Source organism: Misgurnus anguillicaudatus, chromosome 3 (assembly GCF_027580225.2).
Source record: "Misgurnus anguillicaudatus chromosome 3, ASM2758022v2, whole genome shotgun sequence".
Lineage (NCBI taxonomy): Eukaryota > Metazoa > Chordata > Actinopteri > Cypriniformes > Cobitidae > Misgurnus > Misgurnus anguillicaudatus.
In genome coordinates, this window is record NC_073339.2 from 43,730,543 (window position 1) to 43,753,647 (window position 23,105).

General features: G+C 37.0%; 1 protein-coding gene across 2 annotated transcripts in view; it reads right to left on the reverse strand.

The window, feature by feature from the left end:
* The window catches only part of hecw2b (HECT, C2 and WW domain containing E3 ubiquitin protein ligase 2b), a 60,359-nt gene that overhangs the window by 7,931 nt on the left and 29,323 nt on the right, over window positions 1-23,105 (reverse strand). For both annotated transcript variants that reach the window (XM_073866236.1, XM_073866235.1), the window contains exons 5-24: window positions 21,120-21,195; window positions 19,174-19,343; window positions 18,824-18,966; window positions 18,489-18,589; window positions 17,699-18,360; window positions 17,305-17,557; window positions 17,126-17,227; window positions 15,630-15,780; window positions 14,578-14,678; window positions 14,046-14,170; window positions 11,723-11,908; window positions 9,345-9,479; window positions 8,038-8,137; window positions 6,704-6,800; window positions 6,511-6,594; window positions 5,791-5,900; window positions 5,065-5,185; window positions 3,805-3,918; window positions 2,849-3,001; window positions 2,647-2,745 (exon numbers count right to left, since the gene is read on the reverse strand). In XM_073866236.1, the coding sequence (XP_073722337.1) occupies window positions 2,647-2,745; window positions 2,849-3,001; window positions 3,805-3,918; window positions 5,065-5,185; window positions 5,791-5,900; window positions 6,511-6,594; window positions 6,704-6,800; window positions 8,038-8,137; window positions 9,345-9,479; window positions 11,723-11,908; window positions 14,046-14,170; window positions 14,578-14,678; window positions 15,630-15,780; window positions 17,126-17,227; window positions 17,305-17,557; window positions 17,699-18,360; window positions 18,489-18,589; window positions 18,824-18,966; window positions 19,174-19,343; window positions 21,120-21,195 (3,083 nt within the window). The remainder of the gene's footprint in view (window positions 1-2,646; window positions 2,746-2,848; window positions 3,002-3,804; window positions 3,919-5,064; window positions 5,186-5,790; window positions 5,901-6,510; window positions 6,595-6,703; window positions 6,801-8,037; window positions 8,138-9,344; window positions 9,480-11,722; window positions 11,909-14,045; window positions 14,171-14,577; window positions 14,679-15,629; window positions 15,781-17,125; window positions 17,228-17,304; window positions 17,558-17,698; window positions 18,361-18,488; window positions 18,590-18,823; window positions 18,967-19,173; window positions 19,344-21,119; window positions 21,196-23,105) is intronic.

Here is a 23,105-nt window from a genome sequence, read left to right on the forward strand (position 1 = left end):
ATCTGAGTTATATTAGACAATGTCCTGGCTGTTCCAAGCTTTATAATGGCAGTAAATGGTGCTTTGATTTAAAGCCTAAATAAGTCCATCCATCCTTCACAGAAGTAATCCACACAGCTGCAGATATAACTGGCTTCGGGCAACAACCGATGGGCGTTCACAAAAGAGTGCATTTCCAGCATATGACGTACAATGTATTGTACTAGAGATGCAATGATATATGGGCCAATAATCCAATAAGTCGATAAAAGTACATTTTTACACTATCGGACGATACAGTAGTTTAAAAACAACCGAGAGTCATCCTTTCAATCAAAAGAAAACAGGAAGTGCAATGAATTTGAGCTCTGTGTATAGAAAATGTAAAAAAAATCACTAGTTTAATGTTCAATATTAACGGTCATTATATAAATGAATACACTGCAAAAAATTACTTAGTATTTTTGTCCTGTTTTCATAGAAATATCTCAAAATTCTTAAATTAAGATGAGCAAAATGACCCAAGAAAACAGGTCTAGCTTACAGACAAAAAACATAAAATGTAAGTAAATTTGTGCTACAAACAAGCAAAATGTCTGCCAATGTGGTGTGGAAAAAAATCTTAAAATAAGTTTTCTTTTTTCTTAAACACTTAATTTAAGCATAATTTTCTCATCCCATTGGCAGATATTTTGCTTGTTTTAAGCACAAATTTCACATATTTTTTGTCTATAAACTAGACTTATTTTCTTAGGTCATTTTGCTCATCAACAAAATACAACTTGATTTAAGAATTTTTAGATATTTCTACTGAAAACAAGACAAAATACTAAGTAAGAAAGTTTTTTTTTGCAGTTTAACATTCAGAAAATTGAATCTTTAGAATTTACACTGCAAAAAATGATTTTCAAGAAAAAATCTGCCAATGGGGTAAGCAAAAAAATCTTGAACATTTTTCTTAAACACTAAATTCAAGAAAAATTAGCTTACCCCATTAGCATATTTTTTTTGCTAGTTTTCTGCACAAAATCACTTAAATTTGATATTTTTGGTCTATAAACTAGACTTATTTTCTTGAATCGTTTTGCTTATCAAGAAAAAGCATCTTAATTTAAGAATTTTTAGATATTTTTACTGAAAACAAGACAAAAATACTAAGAAATGTTTTCTTGAAAATAATTTTTTTACAGTGTAGTAATGCAAGTTAATATAACCAACAAACTATCGGTATTGCCATCGGTATTGGCAGATATGAATAATCGGCTATCTGTATAGGTGGAAAAATGTAATATCAGTGCATCTCATAGCGTACCAGAAGTAGTGGCGCAGTGACGAACGTGGAACTAGAGAGCAAAACAAAGTGCCAGTTAGTACATAATAAGAGTTTTAAAAGAAAATCTCAGAGGATTTCGATCCTAGACATTTTAAAATATTGAGTTTTTTATCTGCACTTCCACTTGAACACACATCGATCGTTACCGGAAGCTAGTTATTGTCGTTTAAATATTGATATTTTGTTATTTGTCTAACAAAATCGCATCAGAAAGGCTTTTTCTATTAACCCCCTTAAACTGTGTGGATTACTTTTGTGAAGGATGGATGCACTTTTTTGAACAACAAATCAGAAGCACCATTGACGACCATTATAAAACTTGGAACAGCCTTACCCCTTTATATTAGTCTGCTTTGGCATTTAATACTTCCTGATCTTGGATGGTAAATGTACCACCGCTTGCTGTATGTGTTTCATTGTCAAAAAAGTATTTTATTAAAAAAAAATGTGTACAGCACTTTGGCCAGCCTTAGCTGTTTTTAAATGTGCTTTACAAATAAAGATTGATTGATTGATTGATTGATTGATTGATTGATTGATTGATTAATTGATTAATTGATTGATTGATTGATTGGCAGATGTTTTTATCCAAAGCGACTTACAGTGCATTAAAAGGTATACATTGTAAAATAGTTGCGTTCATGCATTAAAAAATTTTCAGTTTTACAGTAATCTTACATCAACCAACCAAGCTTTTATGTTAGAAATCACATGCACTGACAGTCAGGCCATGGCTGAAATTTAAAGGTGACATAGAATGATTGAATGGGGTATTTATCCTTGTTCTGTTATGTGACATGTAGACAAAAATGTTTTTGTTTGGGTCTGTAATGCCTTAGAAGCTTCCTAAAAACCTCTCTCAGATAGCTCTATCAGGGAGGGGGATTTTAAACAAGTGGTTTTGCACCTATTTGGCTCCCCCTACTGGCTTAACTTGCAATCTCATTACTAATTGGCTGACTTTGCTGCCACTCAAAAAATGAAGCCAATTATTTTAAAGTGGAGGGGCAGTTAGATGCCTGTGATGTCATAAGCATCAGTTTTTCAGATTGGGCCGTTTTCTGGCTGACATTTCTAAAAAAGGAATTTCTGTGAGACTGAGATGTTTAGCATGTCTAGCACTTTTTGTATGTTCGTGAATGTGGGTACTAGACTACCATTATTCAACAAAGACAAGGTAAAAATGGTTTAAGATCGTCACCTTTAAAGTGCATTTTTGCATCTGGCAAACATTTTATCCAAACCTACTTACAAGCTATAAATATTTTTAGGCTTATAAAAATGATCAAAACATGATCAGGTTTTTGGTTTCCACCACAGTCGCTGTAACTTACATTCGCAGGAGACCTTTGTAGAAGGGTCGTGTGAAAAAGGCATCCAGCAGATATTGATGGATAAGAGCCAGACCCAGAATACGCCCGCTAAACCGAAACCTGAGCGGATCAGAAAATATACAAATTATAAAAAAAATTATCCTAGTTTATATTCTTAATTGATGAAAAAAATGTCTTAAATGCAGAAAACATCTTAACTCACCACTCATGGTGGTTGTCCACGAAGGCAGACATAGGGCTGATCTGAACGGTGTAGGTGTCATTGGCCGAATACTCGAACAGGCCGTAGTACGGGTTGAAAAGCTCCCGCGACACCAGAAAGAAGAACTCGCGCGATGGGCCGCTGTAGTCCAGTCTGAACAAAACCAAGTATCATAAAAGTATAAGAGATAAAGAATTAATATACAGTTCTGTTATTTCTGAAGATTTCTGCTTTATTAAATGGCACATTTTTATGAGGTGTAATATAAGTTTCAGGTGTGCCTAGAATGTGTCCGCCTAAAATACCATGTGTCCAAAATGCCTCTATTTGGGTGGGAGCAAAAAGCGTTGTCTTTATGTGTGTTCTTTTAAATGCAAAAGAGCTAAACACATTTAGAAAAGCTTTTGGGTATCAGTCAGTGGCCGTGGGCGGGCTTGGTTTGTGTGACATCACATTAATATGAGAGTCAATACAGCATGTCTAATGAGACTGCTTTGGTTTAATGGGGATTAAAAAAGGGTGGGTGGATTTTTTTTATTGTAGGGTGGTTTTGTTCACTGCCAGCACACATTTATTTCCAAAAACCTTGTAAAAGTGAATTTTGCATAATATGTGCCCCTTTTTTTATACTAAACTGGATTATGCTGGTTTGGCGCTGGTCAAGTTGGTGTGCCAAAATGCATCATATGTTGGTCTTTTCATCAGTGTTAATAATGTATAGACAGTATCTGCTCTATATCTGACTGTGCCTGTGAAAAACCCAAGTGAAGTCAGTTTTAGTGATTAACTGTTTTCTACAAAAATCATTGTGTGAAAATATAACTTTTATATCTTTAATATTGACTGAGTAAGATCATGTCAAAGATTGAAAAGATTATCAGACCTTAGCCTGGATTTCACAGACAGGGTCACAAATATGTTTATAAAAGTCACCCAGTTTAAAGTTGAAAACTGACCCCTCCTCTCCAACGAAGCTGACATAAAGTTTACTTCTTTGTAGATCTTTGCGTGAGTAGCACATGATCTGATTGAAGGCGTCCTCCAGTAGGTGATCTCTGCGGATTATCAACCTAACACAGCAAATGATTAAATTCAATTTTATTTTCTTTATATAGTGCTTTTCACAATTGTTTAATTGTTTCAAAGCAGCTTTACATTAATAAATGCAGGAGAAAACACAGAAAAATTGATGGACAACATAAGCAGCAGAATACGACTAAGATTAAACCATACACTGCAAAAAATGATTTTCAAGAAAAAATATATTTTTCAGTAAAAATATCTAAAAATTCTTAAAGTAAGATGCTTTTTCTTGTTGAGCAAAGCGACCCAGGAAAGTGGGTCTAGTTTTTGGACCAAAGATGTCAAATTTGAGTGGTTTTGTCCATAAAACAAGCAAAAAAAATCTGCCAATAGGGTAAGCTCATTTTTCTTGAAATTTTCTTGAATTTAGTGTTTAAGAAAAATGTTCAAGATTTTTTTGCTTACCCCATTGATAGATTTTTTTGCTTGTTTTATGCACAAAATCACTTAATTTAAAATGTTTGGTCTAAAAACTAGACTTATTTTCTTGGGTCGTTTTACTCATCAAGAAAAAGAATCTTAATTTAAGAATTTTTAGATATTTGTACTTGAAACAAGACAAACATACGAAATAGGAAAGTCATTTTTTGCAATGTAGTAATAATGTTTTGAGTGCACTGCAAAAAAATGACTTTCTTACTTAGTACGTTTGTCTTGTTTCAAGTACAAATATCTACAAATTCTTAAATCAGGACGTATTTTCTTGATGAGCAAAATTACCTAAGAAAATAAGTCTAGTTTTTAGACAAAAAATATTAAATTTAAGTGATTTTGTGCATAAAACCAGCAAAAAAATCTGCCAATGGGGTAAGCACATTTTTCTTGAATTTAGTGTTTAAGAAAAATGTTCACGATTTTTTTGCTTACCCCATGGCAGATTTTTTTGCTTTTTTATGCACAAAATCACTTAATTTTATAATTTTTGGTCTAAAAACTAGACTTATTTTCTTGGGTCGTTTTGCTCATCAAGAAAAAGCATCTTAATTTAATAATTTTTAGATATTTTTACTGAAAACAAGACAAAAATACGAAGATTTTTTTCTTGAAAATCATTTTTTGCAGTGATTTTTTGAATTGTCACAATCTATGCTTGTGTATTATAAAACAAAATGTGATACGGAGCAAATGCATACTTGACTTTGCCCGGTCCCTGTCCGTAACCTTTAGTCTCCAGTTTGCGATAGAAATTTCTGAGTTTGGCTTCGAAGTCTCGTTTGTACGGTGCGGGAGCGCGTGCATTGGCTCGCTGTGTTCCTGAGAGATAAAAGGATAAAAGAGCACCCTTTACAAACTTTATAACACTTTAAAGAATTTAGATTTTATTCCGTCACACCTCACAATCTACATCTCAGTAGTAATGTTGTCAAAAATGATTAGAGCAGTGGGTCTCCATCATGGTGCTCGCTGGCACCATGATGGAGACCACTGCTCTAATAATTTTTGACAACATTACTACTGAGATGTAGATTGTGTGGTGTGATGGAATAAAATCGAAATTATATCAACAAATAAAATAAAATAAAATCAACAGGTAAAACAAAAGTTTTGAGTAGACTATATCAAAAAAGTAGCCCTCCAGATTGTTGTATCCATTGTAGTAGACCTTGCTCACAAAAAGGTTGGAGACCTTTACAATAACAATCAATACACCATTTGAAATTCTCTGAATGGTCTCCTATCAAGCTGAAGTAAAAGCAGGATGAGCAAAGTTGGCTAAAATATGACCCATAAGGCTTATCCAGAAACTACATGTTCAATCCCAAATAGCCGATTTAACTACCCCAAACACCTAAACATAAAGAGCTAAAGGGGAGGAAACTGTCCCTTGATCGTCTTTAGAGATATAATGATGAACCCACCAGGAGAATTCTGAGGGGAGGGGACTGGAGACCCTCGTGGTGATTGACAGTAGCCAGGGTGCAGTAAGGCATGAGGCGGAACATATGACATCACTTCCTCTTCGAACAAACTACAGAGGGAAGACGTGAGAAAGAGAGAGAGAGAGAGAGAAGCGCTTGGTACTTTGAAAAGGGTGGAGACAAAATCATATTACTGTAGCTGAGGTGATATAGGCTCAAGTATAGGGACGATAACTTTAATGCCATGGGTTTTATTCTAAGGAAACACACACACTAACCATGAATTTACGGTAGGATGCTTAGGATAAAAAGTCTGCCATTTGAAAAAAGTATACTGCATGTATACAGAATCGTTTTTCCAAGATAGATGCTTCAAAAATGTGATTCATTAATTTTATAATTTTCATAAAAATATTATATATTTAGTTATTTTTTCTTAATAAATAAAAAATTATTTATTTTTATATATTTATTTATTTTTTTGTTCCCTCTCTTTTTGAGGTCTTATGTACTGTATACTTTTTGTGAGATTTTCCTGTTTTATGTTTATATAAAAATATATATTTTTAAAGTAATGCAAAGCAAAACTGTCAATTAATACAGTTTTTTAGAGAATGCATCTTTGATACAAGTTTGTTTATTTTTGTCTAGTTTCATTGATGGATTTTGTCGCTAAATGCATGATTTTATTTCTTGTTTTATTCACAACATAACGGTTACCTGAGTAAAATCACCAGGTCCGCATCACTTGAAAGTCGAGCTAAACCAGACACCCCTTCATTACGGATGAACTGAACTTTCTCCCTGTTGACGCACAAACACGTCATAGGTGAAAGAGAAGCACAATGGTGTCATTCCTCATGATTACTATAATAAACAGCTAAAACGTGAATGTATAATTGTGTTGCCTCACCTGAGTGAATGATTCCTCATGAGCTCAGGCTGTCTTTCCTGCAGGATGTCAAAAACGTTTGGCTGGCGCAAAAATGCTACTATTTTATCATTATAGGCTACACAGAGAGAGAAAGAAATAGGAACAAATCAGGTAATCGTTGAAAATGTGGGGCAATTGCTACGTGAACAAATATAAACGTATAAATCAATAAATTAAGAGTTTGTTTCCAAAACGCGCTAAACGCCATTTAAAAAAAAAAATTACCGCCAAAATCAGTTTTGTATCTGGTCAGTATTAAAAAGTAAATTCTTAATTTTATGCAATATCCGCTGTGTTATTCTGTCATCTTTTCTCCGTTCTTTCCCAAAACGCGATAAATGCAGTCCTCCTTTTCTGCTAAATGCAATAAATCTGCTCAACAAATCACAGCGCACCATTCCACGCACTGTAAACAACAATGGGGGCACTCTGAATAGACACATATCCTAGTTTTCCTCATCTACTTTGTACTTCGTGATCAAAAAACAAACAAAAACGTAAGCCATCAAAATCGCATAATTTACGAATAAAAAACATTAATACCATTAATGTTTTTTTAATCAGTGTATACAACTAGTCAACTAAAGGAATATAACATGGCAAAGATGAATGCACATTTATATGAAGAGTTTCGTTGCAAAACGAGATGACCACCGTTTTTTTAATTGTTCAGAAATCTTGTTTTTTGGTTGTGCATTCCAATTCATTTCAATGCAACTGCAGTTGGTTTGTTTTGATTTAAACTTTCATAACTTAAAAAATACAACTAAGTAGCACCATAAAACAAAATAATAAAAAATGGATTTATCTCGTTTTGCAACGAAACTCTTCATATATTGATTCAATAGATTTATAGCACCTTGAAAAAAAAATTTATGGATTTATTGCATTTAGTGGAAAAAAATTATCAGTTTTTATAATAAATCTTTGAAAATCAAATTATGGATTTGATTTTTTAATGTTATTATAACCTAAAGATGACATGCGAAAGTTTGTAACAGAAAATAGTGTTTTTCATCTTGTCACTTTCTTGGTATAGAAAACACATTTTTACAGAAATTAGTCAAAATGGATTTATTGCGTTTTGGAATCTCTTCAAATGTAACGAAAGCCGCAATTTGTAACTGCCTAAGGTTAAAAATCAGTTTTTGAGCAAGTACATAAAAATCTGTGTCATAATACGAAAGAATACAAAATAATTAACGAACAATGAATATTTTTTATTTTAAAATGGATCAACTAGAAAGACGTATTTTTAATTAATTCATTTTTTAAACTTTAACCAATAAGCTTGAGGGATTGAAACGACTCACCAACAGGAACTATATCTTGACACTGGTTGCGATTGGTTGAGAAGTTGTTGGAGGGGCGTGGCAGTACGGCGGAGCCAGCATGTCGAGGGTCATCGCCGACCTGCAGCACAAACCCAGGAGGAATTTACTGAGGACTTTTTTACGTACATTAAAGTTTATTTGTAACAGCCAACTTATTGCACAAATAGGTTGAATTCATCCAACACGCTTTTGAACGCATAGTTCAGTCTCTAAATTCTGATAATCGAATAATAAATCTAAAAGTTTTAAAATTGCAGACACCTATTAATCAGTTATTTTTAGTTTCACATCTTCACGTAACACGTCATACAAATTTGCATGTCAAAGTTTACAAAACTGAACTCTGAAATGCACCAAAATGCTTTTTTGCTTCTCCAATCTGCCGAATTTACGGCATTCATACGTCAAATAAATAAGAAAAAGTCCTATGTGACCCATGGGAAATTACTTAATGAAAGATTTGTTTATTCTAAATAGTTGTATTAATAAATGTAATATTTATTGAACATTGTGCATTATATTATTGCTATGGAAAGCCACTTGGAAAGACTTAATTGTTGCACCTGCACAATGTCGAAAAAGAAATGAAGCTGATGTTTATAAATCATGGAGACCTTTTAAATAAGCAAACTAATTAGCATTTTCTTGTTACCAAGACATGGAGGATTTAAAGAGATTACTGGAGTAATATTTAAACCCAGTATGTTTGCATCCACTGACATATGGCCGCTGACAAACACACGCACAGAGGAGATTGTGGGTGAACTGATGAGAAAATAAAACCAGTGCATGCTGGGACACGGCCGGGACCAACGCTGTGAAATTAATCAGCACATCTAAAGAGCCCTGAGAGGACGATCTGCTCTCAACACTGTCGCAATGTGAGAGAAAATAAATTGACATAATAAAAAACCTGCCGAGAGAATTTTATGATTCAAAGATTTATGAGAGCGGGCTAAAACCACTACCGTTTCATACTAAATGTCAGCAGAATTCATTAAAATATCCGGTTACTGTCCCATGCTTGACTTCAATGAAGGCTTAAACTGATGTATATGAAATGGATTGCACCATCCCAAATTCACTACAATACTCTGGTTAACAGATATCCTAACTATAAAGTAAAAATCTGGTTCTTCTCTTGTTCATAAACATTTTAATAATCACTTTCAAACTACGCCAACGCTGTAATTCTTATCACGAGCATCCTACTGAAAGAATGTTCTTGTGGGCGTGGCTGAGCATTGTGACGGACGGGTGGCAGAGCAAATGAGAAGCCTGCTCACCTCTCCTGCACTGTGGCTGCGCTGACGGCTGAGGTGTTGCCGGTGGGCCAGAAGGCTGCTGGGTCGAGCGCTCTGCAGTGGCAGACGGGGGTCTATGAAGGTGGTGGCCCTGCAGTTATGGTCCACGAAGAAAGGCTGAGGGTCAAACGAAAACAATTAAGTTCTATGTAGAACGTATTTTCAATGTTTTGTGTATTTTTGTGTATGACATTAGTGGCATGCCCTTTATTTGAAAGACAGGCAGACAGGTGGATGGGCGGATAGACAGATTGATAGACAGATACAATGTTATTTCTATGTACCTCAAGGTGGCATGCTTTTAATTTGACAGACAGATGGATAGATGGATGGATGGGTGGGTAAACAGACAGACATAATGGTGGGCAGATGGACCGACAGATGCATGCATAGATGAATGGATGGATAGACAAGACAGACAGACAGACAGATGATTAGACAAATGGATGAATGAATGGATGGATAGACCACCAGACATATAATACACAGATAGCTAGACACATGGATAAATTAATGGATGGATGGAAAGACAAAAGCGGAAGGGTATACAGATAGACAGATAAACAGACAGATAGATGGATGGATGGATAGACAGACAAAAAAGCAAATGGTTAGACAAATGGATGAATAAATGAATAGATGTATTGATGGAGAGACAGACAAACAAACATATGGCTAGAAAAATTGATGAATGGATTAATGGATGGACGGATAGATAGACAAGACAGACAGACAGACAGACAGATGATTAGACAAATGGGTACACGAGTGGATGGATGAATAGACAAAACAGAAAAGTGGATGGATGGATGGAGTGACAGACAAATAGATATATGGATAGTAAAATAAATGAATGAATGAATGAATGACTGAAGGGACAGACAGACAGACAGACAGACAGACAGACAAACAAACAGATTTATGGGCTAGACAAATGAATGGATGTATGGATGGATGAAGAGACAGACAGACAGATAGACAAACAAATAGACATATGGCTAGACAAATAGATAAATCGATGGATAGACAAACAAATGGATGCATGGAAGGATGGATCGATAGATAGACAGACAGGCAGAAAGACAGATAGACCAACAAATAGACATATGGCTAGACAAATGGATGGATGGATGGATGGATGGATGGATGGATGGATGAATGAACAAATGAACGAATGAACGAATGAACGAACAAATGAATGAACAAATGAATGAACAGATGAATGGACGGATGGATGGACGGATGGACGGATGGATGGATGGATGGATGGATGGAAGATTGGATGGATGGAAGATTGGATGGATGGATGGATGGAAGATTGGATGGATGGATGGATGGAAGATTGGATGGATGGATGGATGGATGGATGGAAGATTGGACGGATGGATGGATGGATGGATGGATGGATGGATGGAAGATTGGATGGATGGACGGATGGATGGATGGATGGATGGAAGATTGGATGGATGGATGGATGGAAGATTGGATGGATGGATGGATGGAAGATTGGATGGATGGAAGATTGGATGGATGGATGGATGGATGGATGGATGGATGGATGGATGGATGGATGGATGGAAGATTGGACGGATGGATGGATGGAAAATTGGATGGATGGATGGATGGATGGATGGATGGATGGAAGATTGGATGGATGGATGGATGGATGGATGGAAGATTGGATGGATGGATGGATGGATGGATGATTGGATGGATGGATGGATGGATGGAAGATTGGATGGATGGATGGATGGATGGAAGATTGGATGGATGGATGGATGGATGGATGGATGGAAGATTGGATGGAAGATTGGATGGATGGATGGATGGATGGATGGATGGATGGAAGATTGGATGGATGGATGAATGGAAGATTGGATGGATGGATGAATGGAAGATTGGATGGATGGATGGATGGATGGAAGATTGGATGGATGGATGGATGGAAGATTGGATGGATGGAAGATTGGATGGATGGATGGATGGAAGATTGGATGGATGGATGGATGGAAGATTGGATGGATGGATGGATGGATGGAAGATTGGATGGATGGATGGATGGATGGAAGATTATATGGATGGAAGATTGGATGGATGGATGGATGGAAGATTGGATGGATGGATGGATGGATGGATGGATGGACAGACAGACAGACAGACAGACAGACTGGATGGATGGAATAGATGTATGGATGGATAGACAGACAGACAAAAAACAAATAGTCATATGGCTAGACAAATGGATGATAGATAGACAGACAGACAGACAGACAGATGGATGGATAAACAGACAGACAAAAAGATGGTTAGAAAAATGGATTGATAGACATATAAATGAATGGATGGATAGATGGACAGACCTTGCCTGTGTGATCATGTTTCATTTCCCAGCCTCGTGGCAGATCCAGCTGTTTGTTGGCGAACATGTTGAGAAAGGCCACCAGGTCTCGATTGTGCTGGTAGCGTTCAAAGTGATGCGTGTCCCGTCTCACTTTACTGATCATGTGCTTCAGACACGTGTTACTTGTAAACATGCGGTAGGCACTCTGACAAAATGATAAACAAGTATTACTATAAGAAGTTAAATTATTACGCAATCAAAAAACACATTTCATAACATTTTGTTACTTGAAAAAAGAGTGTAGCAGCAATGTAATTCATTACTTTTAAAAGTTTATTCATAACGTCATAAAGTCTTCATAACTGTAGCACTATTCACTACGAATGGATAAATTAACAACATTAGCAACAAGCCATTGTTTAGGTAACTTGAGCATAATACTTTATAAGCTTATGTACACCGTTTGTTTTGAAATCAGTACCTACCAAACATATGACACAAGGGGCAGTCGTGGCCTAATGGTTAGATAATCAGGCTTGTATTGGGCGTTTAACACAATAGCGGCAGTCACGAGTGTCTAGTTCATTTTCAATAGGAGATGCGGAAAACGGCAAACCGAGGGAAGTTACAGAGGTGGCCCGCACGTGCTGCTCGTGCACCCAAAATCCTGCCCCCTTTCGTGCTGTTGAAGATAAATATATTTGCACTAAATGCTACACAAAACACGAGAAAAGCTGTAGGCGTACGTACAGTGATTTCGCCACTTGCTGTGTACCGTGTGAAACGCCCATAATATGAAGGTAGTGATAGGAGAAACAAAGCTTTTCGAAGCTTTGAATGAATTGAACCAATTGTTTCGCAAATTGATTCAGTTTTTCGAAACGTTCGAAACACCATACACGCTGGCGACACCTGCAGGTCAAAATAGTGTAAAAGAAGCAAGATCTGTACAAACATTTTACACTTTTTACAAAATAATAGCAAGCTTGTTCTAAAAATATGTTTTTAAGAAAAATTAATTATTTAATTTAATTAAGACATAATTAAATGTGTATTCTGTGTTTTTAGTTTTATTTATGGCAAACAAATCATTAAAACGAACTCTCTTTTTAACTCTTTCACCGCCATTGACGAGATATCTCGTCAATTAAGAGAAAACGCTTCCCCGCCAATGACGAGATTTTCCGTCTTTCCGCAATACCGCTATTATCTACCAGGTGGCGCCCTTCCGCAACTTTTTAAACCCGGAAGTATTGCCCTATGGCAAGCAGCTGTATGTCCGTGTTTGTTTTAAAGATCGCTCTGAATGGGATCTCTATGAATAGTCCGTCACAAAATTGGAATTATCTCTGCTTTTCGCTCAAAATGTGGTGTTTTTGCAGAAACCTACCCGTATTCAAAAGCTGATTACAAAAGAACCACTGAAGGTAGGAGGAAACGGGGGGTTTTTTGTTTGAAAGCAGAGGGTCTGTTCTTTCATTTGGTGTATTGTATGTTTATATATTCAAAGAAAAACATTTTCTGGAAGGCATTAAACTTTGGTGAAAATCATGAAAAACGCTGGCGCTGGCTTGCAACTTTTTTTAAAAACACTGGCGGTGAAAGAGTTAATTATGCACATTTTTGTCATTAAATCTGTCTATAAACAAAAGGTAGACAAAATCGTAGTGTTATTAGTTAGAAGGATATGTTTTATAAACTTTTATAATAAAACTGACCCGAGTTTACCTGCACTGGTCATTCATGATCAAACTCCCCCTAGTGGTGAATTGTTGGATTTTCGAAACGTTTCGAAACAGTTATGACGTAATGAAGCCTTGTTTGCTAAAATCACATGACTTTGGTCGGTTTGAAACGAATAATTTGAAACAAAAGATTTGTAAATGTTTTGAAGCCTCATGAAGCGTGCTTCGAAATCGCCCATCACTATGAAGGTCGCCACTTCGTGTATCACACAGAATTAAACCAGATTCGAATATTTTTATGACGGACGAAAGTTTCGGAGGTAGCGTGTAAACATGATTGACACAATGTAAGGTCGTATTTTTTTTTAACTTGCAAAATTGCAGTCAAGAGTTGACACTACAACTACAAAAATTAAGATCAAATAAACAATACCATTAGGATTACATTCAGAGTGATTTTTTTTCAGCTGATAAACTATAAAACATTGTTATTGTGCATTTTTGTGGGTGCTAATGCAGTTAGCGTTAACTTTATAGTTAGCGTCCGTTAGCTTAGTGCGTTTTATTGCATGATACATCACAAAATTCTTTCAAGGGACTGGAAAAAAGCTTGCATGTTAAAACTACTGTATAAGGTGTAAGTAATTGATAACTAACAGGGTTGGAATGCAGTACAGTGAAGAAATCTGGGCTGGTGAGAAACTTGGCGCTGGGCGACTGAAGCAGCAGAGACAGACGCGAATGAGAGCTTGCGGGTCCAACCATACCATCACGCCGGTATTCTGAAAGAAAGAATGAGTTATACACTGTGCATGTATGTTTATGTATGCTAATTATATTTTAAAGTACAAAAATTCTTTTGCGATACACAAACATGGGCATAAATTTATTTCTTCTAACAGTGGAAGGCCTACACACAAATTTTTCCAGAGCAAGGGGACACAAATAATACAGCCAAAATTGTACTTGTACATTTGTATTGTTGTACTACTTACACAAATTATATTATTTATAATACACATGGTTTTTAAAGAGAATTTTAGGGGGGGCAATGCTCAGATAAGGCGGATCCCCCAACCAAATATCAAAATATTCCTTATTAGCTAAGCCTAACCCTAAGAAACAATTGCATTTCAGGGCTTAATAATGGCACGGAAGAACTAAACTAATAAACAGGTCGTGTGTGTACCGGGTATGGATTGATGCATTAGGTCAGTTTCATCTGAAGGCATCTCTACAGCCTGTTCATCTGTCCTCTCATTGGTTATTGTCCTCCGAATACTCTGATACCTGAACACAACAATGATATAAAAACAAAAGTACAGAAATGATGATAAATTTTCATGTACATCAAGATATATGTGTTCCCTTGAAATCAAGACTTTTGCATTGTTAGCACAAATATCTGATCAGGGTTCGCAAACCTTAGTTAACTTCAAATTCAAGGACCTTTCAAAGACTTTCCAGGTCCAATACCCTAAAATCTACAGGGATTAAATGTGGGGACACATTTCAAGTGAGAACAAGATAAATTGTTACAGTTCCCTTTCGAGGGAACTCGCGCTGCGTCACTGCGGTGACACTTTGGGGACGCCTCCAGGGGTAAGTGCGTCTGCATGTGTATATTTAATTCAACCAATGGTGATGCTTAACGACAAAGACAGGGTGACGCGGGAGCCAGGAAGTATATCGCAATCTGAAATATTGCCAAAGAAGGCGTTACAGGGACGCAGGAAGTATGGCAAGGGAAAATTTTTATGATATTATCCTACACTACACAGGAAATAATATGGATTTTTTTCCAGAAAACTTGCATAAAATAGATTCAAGCACTTTCAATGACCTGTATCTATGTATGTATATTTTCAAAAACTTCCAAGGGCCTTGAATTTTTTACCCCATATTTACAAACTTTCAAGGACCCGTGGGAACCCTGCAACTTGTATATCGATCCACTTACCTTAAAAACACATTTACAACTGAACAAAACGAAAACGGGAGAAAGAGTTTTGAGTTCACATGCCGTACAATAAAGATCCGGTTGTTGTGGTGAATGACGGGGTGACATTTTAAAAGAGCTGTTTTCCATACGAGTGAGGATTAACAAATGCCATTTTGGACTCGCATAAATCCCAAGATATGAGATCTTAAGGTCACAGCATGCTCAAATCTCTCATCCAATCAGAAGTCCCTCAAACCACAGCGGCTCACAGCATCACCTGCGCAGTGTATGTGACTGACCTGCGGTTAAGCTGCTCCATCTGCTGAATGGAGTTGGATCTCTGAAGGACCTGAGGTGCAGGTGGGGCTGTCGGACGCTGCCAGGTGGTCGTTCGGTTCACGTGATCGACGTAAAAAATCCTCCCGTGACTGTCGATCCGAGCTTCCCAGTCTACAACACACGCCATAATGGTCACGTGTTATGTTAGTTAAGCTTTTTATATCAAAGGTAGTCAACATTTGGTTTAACTTAGTGTTAATTTAGACATTTACATATTTGGGTGAACTATTCTTTTAAAGGTGCAGTGTGTAATTTTTATAAGGATCTCTTGACAGAAATGCAAAATAATATACAAAACTATATTGTCAAAGGTGCATAATGAACCTTTATGTGTTTATTACCCCAGAATGAGATGTTTTATCTACATACACCGAGGGTCCCCTTACATGGAAGTCGCCATTTTGGGCCGCCATGTTTCTACAGACAAACATCTCTTAAAGGAATAGTCTACTCATTTTCAATATTAAAATATGTTATTACCTTAACTAAGAATTGTTGATACATCCCTCTATCATCTGTGTGCGTGCATGTAAGCGCTGGAGCGCGCTGCGACGCTTCGATAGCATTTAGCTTAGCCCCATTCATTTAATGGTACCATTTAGAGATAAAGTTAGAAGTGACCAAACACATCAACGTTTTTCCTATTTAAGAGGAGTAGTTATACGAGCAAGTTTGGTGGTACAAAATAAAACGTAGCAGTTTTCTAAGCGGATTTAAAAGAGGAACTATATTTTATGGCGTAATAGCACTTTTGGGAGTACTTCGACTCGGCGCAGTAACACCCTCCCTCTCCCATTATGAGAGTGAGAAGGGGAGCAGACTTTTCAGGCGAGTCGAAGTAATCCCAAAAGTGCTATTACGCCATAAAATATAGTTCCTCTTTTAAATCCACTTAGAAAAACACTACGTTTTATATTGTACCACCAAACTTGCTCGTTTAACTACTCGTCTTAAATAGGAAAAACGTTGATGTGTTTGGTCACTTCTAACTTTATCTCTAAATGGTAGCATTGAATGAATGGGGCTAAGCTAAATGCTATCGAAGCGTTGCAACACGCTCCAGCGCTTACGTGCACGCACACAGATGATAGAGGGATGTATCAACAATTCTTAGTTAAGGTAATAACATATTTTAATAATGAAAATGAGTAGACTATTCCTTTAACGGACAAACTTTTTTTACTAAGTTGTCTCTGATGATGACCTGTTTGTACGGTGGTGGCTACAGTAGCTTCTCTATTTGTTTCAAAAGCCAGGGGTGAACAGTGGACTGAGGCGTTGGTTGCAATTCACAACCTCAACACTAGATGCCGCTAAAATTTACACACTGCACCTTTAAGACTTCTGTATGAACTTACAGATTACATCTATATTTTAAACGTATAACTTATGCTTTCAAAGCTTTACATTTTATCACTATGACCTAAACCATGAATAACCACAAACAAACACTCACTGGGTGGAAGTGGTTCATCCACTCTCTGGTACCGACTGATGTCATGGCGCACTGAAGGAAGCGATCTCACCGGCTGATGGCCGTTCACTTGAGCACTGGCACCTGACAATGATTAGTTATTTATTGCCAAATTCACCTATACTGTTAAAATGTTAGTTTATAAATAACCTTTAACTTACCCGTCTCTGTGTCTGTTGCCATGGCAGCCTGTGGCGAATCACCTGCCCTCCTCACTTCACTGCTTGATCCCACCCCTTCAGCCTGTGATGCGTTACCCGAGGCCTGCAGACTCCGCCTCCTCCAGATTTCTCCATTTACTTCCTCCTCATTGGCGTTCCCCTGCTCTGATTGCTTGACTGCAGTGGCTCCGCCCCCTTCATTAGCTAAGTTCTCAGATGCTGTGGCGTCTGATGACGCAACTCCCTCCTCATCCTATGAGATACACGTGTTAAGACACAAGGATATGCAACAATCAATTATTAGCATTAATGCTACAAAAGTTGATTATTATGTAAAATCGATAACTTTTTCCATCTTTTTATATATAGTAAAAATAACAATCCACAGTCAGACCTGTGTTATGGCAGCTGGCTGCAATCTGGCAGCGGTTTGGGTCGAGTCGTGGCTTCGCTCCGCACCTCCATTTTGGCTCATTGCGGTGCTACTACTCGAACCCGAAGCAGTCGCCTCTGTGTCTGTGGCGCTGCTCGTTCCTTCTGACTCAACTTTTTCTCTGTCTTTGACACGACCCACCCCTTTGTCCTGTTCAGAGGAGGCGTGTCTTTGCGATCCTTGGGCCCCATTGGTCAGCGACGCCTCCCGGGAGGCGTGTCCTTCCTCGTCTTCATCAGAGTCTATATGAAGCATGGCATTGAGCCGAGTGTCCGTGGGGAAACTCGAGCGTAGCTTAGGGGACGCGGCTCCAAGGGGTCTGTCTCCGGGGCCCTTGGGGGCCTCGATGGCATCCAGGTAGTCGTTGAGCGAAACTTGTCTGTGAGCGTGACTCTGGGTTGCTTCGGTCGGATCTGGGAGACCTTCTCTAAAGAGACGATCTTCGTCTGGGTCCATTGAGCACTCATCGGTTCTGAAGGCATCACCGTGCAGGGACCCCTCGGAGCCGGTGGGTGAGGGGCCTCTGGGCACGCCGGAGACGGGATGCAACATGTCCTCGTCGTCTGATGGGCTCCCGGGATCTCCGTTCATAGAGGAGGCTCCAAGCAGGGAACCGATAGCATCTAGAAAAGTGTGTAAAGCAAAAGCCACATCCAAAAAAACGTACCGTGGTAAAATCATTGTAACACATTTATTTTACAAAATACACCAATGTTTAATCAATAATTACTTCAATGCAACTATACCATACCTTCATGTCCATTAGATGTGATCTCCACCTTGAACTGAAGTTCCCCACTCACGTGTTCAGTCGGGAGACGTTGACAAAGTGTGTAACTTACATATTGATCCCTGTAAACCACAGACAATCACACAAAAATCACTTACCTTACTACATTAATATTGAGTTTTACAGTAAATTAAATCTATCAAAGAAATCTGTCATGCCAGACAGTGTCTCATAAATGAGGTCTAGTGAATTTCCTTATAAAACGTTATAAAATGTGGGCGTCTAAAAATAAGATGTTAATGGAGGCTAATGCATAATAAATGCTCAGAGTGAGTTTTAAATAGTGAAATACCGACCCTGCCCCGTGCCTCTCCAGCAGTCTTTGAACTGGAATTGTAAGCTGACCCAAAAAGCGCTTGATGATCGGGCGACTTTTGGCAAATTTGTCCTTGACCTCAATTTCCAAAACGTCCGTCATCAATGCAACAAATGTGTACTTCTGTAAGGGAATATTAAAGCATATGAGATTAAGGTAACAAAGAAAAGGGTTAAAAAAATGTCTGGGATACAGAATTGTGTTAGGACCCCAAAAATTCATGGGTTTAATCCATATACTGACAAGCATATATAACTTGAATGCATCCTTTGGATAAAAGCATTTGCCAAATGCACAATGTAAATAGGCCCATAAAGGAACATAATTTACCTCGCCGTGCCACATCGGGTTGGTGGTGTTGGAAATGATGGAGGTTCGTCTCTCCTGGCCGTGGTGGGTAAACGTTGGAAAGCCGTTTCTCTTGCCTGGCTGGATGCTCATCTTCAAATACGGGTCTGGATTAAAAAACATGCCTTTCTTCAGACCCTGAGCCCTGATATCTGCAAAACAAACACACACATACGCATAGCATAAGATCAAGGAATCAATACAGTGAAGTGACAAAGTAAATAAACTATAAAATGTCAGGTGCACCGGCAGGTATTCACCATAAGAGGGCAGAAATATGTTAATGAAACTGACACTTAAAGGGATAGTTCACCCAAAAATGAAAATAATGTCATTAATGACTCACCCTCATGTCGTTCCAAACTCGGAAGACCTCCGTTCATCTTCGGAACACAGTTTAAGATGTTTTAGATTTAGTCGGAGAGCTTGCTGACCCTCCATTGAAAATGTATGTAAGGTATACGTCCATGTGACATCAGTGGGTCAGTTAGAATGTGTTAAAGCATCGAAAATACATTTTGGTCCGAAAATAACAAAAATTACAACTTTATTCAGCATCAGAACCGCGTTACTGCAGTGATGCAGATGATGTATGACACGGCTGACGTGTTATCTGGTGGCCCCAGCTGTTTTTTTTTGGTGCGCCCGAGCTTCATTTACAGTCTGAGGGAGACGCATGCTGTAAGTTTGAAAAAAAAACTTCACAAACATCTGAGTATAACACTTCAGCCACGTCACTGCAGTCATGTGACTTTAGTCTCGTGCAAGCGGTTCACAACAGAACCGGAAGAGAAGACAATGCTGAATAAAGTCGTAATTTTTGGACCAAAATTTATTTTTGATGCTTCAACACATTCTAACTGACCCACTGATGTCACATGAACTACTTTGATGATGTTTTTATTACCTTTCTGGACATGGACAGTAAACCGTACATAGATTTTCAAAGGAAGGGTCAAGCAAGCTCTCATACTAAATCTAAAACATCTCACACTGTTTTTCCAAAGATGAACGGAGGTCTTATGTGTTTGGAAAGACATGAGGGTGAGTCATTAATGACATTATTTTCAGTTTTGGGTAAACTATCCCTTTAATAGCAATGAGGGTCTCTGAAGGGCTCAAGCTGATTAAAAATAGCGCTAAATAATTGCCTTTCATTAAAAAAGCACAAACACAGAATAAACGGACAATGAATAATAATGATGCATAACAATGAACCAACTGACCTTTATAATAATTTGTGATAAACGTGTCAGTTATGCATCAGTGTTTGTGCCTTGTTGTGAGCAATCATGAGCTAAAGGTTCATGAGCCAAAATCATGAAAGAAGTTTGTTTTAATTTTATTGTCTTAAAGCTAAACATCATTCTGGCAAATAATTGATAAATCAAAGTGAGATATTTCATTTTATAGGCAAAAAAAGAAAATTATTGTTTTTATACAAACAGGAATTTTAAGTAATTGTTTGTGGTAGCCGCTCATGCACATTTTGATATATAGGTTGTCTAAAATGTTTTTATTGCTGAACTTGAAAAAAAGTTTGTTAAGCATTACCTACAGTCATAAAACTAGTAAGACTGTATAGTTGCAATGTACAGTATTTAGATTTTATTAAACAGTCCAGCATCAAAATATTGCCCAAGTAATATCATATTTTCTCTTAATAAATATACAATATATTATTGCTTAAAGAACGACACAAATACATTATATATATGCAAATGTATTTGTATCAAGCATATATGTATTTGTAGAATTTTATTTATATTAAACATAAAAAAAACAAAGGCATGCACATTGATGTAAAAAAGTGGGTGCTTTACCAAAAAAAGCACACAAAAGCTTAAAAAAAATAATAATAATAATAATGATAGACTTTCACATGTTGTGTGACGTTTTAATCACACAGGGTCTTATATGAAACATACCTGACAAAGTGAAGCTGACCAATTTTCTGCAGTGTTCTGTTACAGATTGTCCATCCAGCTGCCCATCTGCACCGGCCTGTAGAGGGCATCATAACACAAAATTATACTTTTTAATTTATGATACAGTGGCCCAAAGACACTTTGTAGGGAAAAAAACGTATATATAACATTTTTCAAATATTAATAATAGCTTAAGTTGATGCACAAGTTGATTTGACGATATCAAAACCTGCTGAAAGTGATATGTGCTTAAAAAATGAAAATATGCAGATAAATGAATAAAAAAGATGATTTGTGGTAGAATTTGTATACAACATGTTAAAACATTATCAGCACTTGTAACTTTTGTATTTCAGGGGAAGCAATGGTTACTGTGGGACTGTAAGAAAAATCGTGCAGTACTGATTCACTTGCGCAGGTTTGTGATGATGAATAATTGAATCACATTAAAATCTTCCTGCTGGTTAATGTGGCAGTATGTGATTTATGATTATAGACTCAAAGCACTAACATGACGGCTTTTGAATTACTACACCAGGATAGTACCTCATTATCTCATATGCATCATGTCAAATGCATATATAATTCACATTCAGATGAATCATTTTGTACATGTTATAGACTAAAAGAGAAGCCTCAGCATTTTTTAGGCTGTGTGGATAAAGTAACAGAGCAGTGGTCCGCGTTAATAAATTTTTTGCATGCCTCTATTGTGTTTTTGTTCAATGCAAATTTAAATTCTGTTAATATATATAATAAACAATAATTGACAGACCATCTGCACTATCTGTACTGAAATCCCGTCAGCTAACATGATCAGAATTAAGCAAAAACTTGAATTATATTAAAACAATTTAAAACACGGTCAGCTACCACAAACATTCATTAACCTCAAATCTAAAGCAAATTATTATAACTCTGATCATATTCCTGTTAGATAAAGCAGCATGATTTCACAAAAAAATATAGATTTTATAAATTGCTTTTTCATGCAAACCCATTTTTATATATAAGCCTCGCTTAATATATGAGGAGTTCAGATGCAAATCCAAGTGATTTTTATCAGGCTCTTATGTTTAGGTTCAGTAATTTCACTTTAATTGAATTAAAAAGGTTATTAGTTAGTAACTGAAATGCCTTTTATTTATTTTATAATAAAAAAGTACATGGGTTTTGGCAAAAATTCACTTCTAAAAAAATCCACTTTTTGGACAAGTCTATCAAACCCTAAGAGCATTCGGTTAATTACATTATCTCATTTTTGACAAACGTGGAGTTTTGCATTTGAGCTCCTCATATTTTTTTACAGCCTGTACTAATATGCATTTACTAAAAATGCAATGCAATATTGCGAAAAGCACTACAGACTTAAATTGAATTTGTGGGTGCCGGGATGATTTGGGCGGCTGCTGTTTGGTTGTCTGCTGTCTCAACTTAAAAGACCCTCAAGTCTCCTAATACAACTTTGATTCCTCATATGTCTCTGGAAATAACTCGTATGTCTGAATATAACTCGTGTCTGAGGTATCATTTGTTTAAATCTCTAACCCTAGTAATTTTCCCTCATAAGTGAATCAGTGCTTTCACATAAAGCAGAGAGCTCCTGTAGTTTTCACTCATGTTACAGATTGTGGTATGTGGCCTTTGCACTAGAAGCCTATCAAAGAGAGCTCTCCACTTCCTATGCATTCCCCGAATGCCTGTGAATGCGATACGTCTCTGTAGTGTTCAGCCAAACTTTAACGCCTGCTAATGCAGCCTACAGGCAGACAAGAAAACAGACACGCACACACAGATGATGATGAAAAAATGATGCATGCAATGATTTTCCTCCCTCTTGCAATTTTGGGAAAGTGTGTAAATGTTTATAAAACACACAAGAGCTAATTCTATACTAGTTGCTTTGTTGCTTGGCAACAATAAACATAATAAAATCAGGCTAATCTCACATAATACATAATATATGAAATACAGTAATATACTATC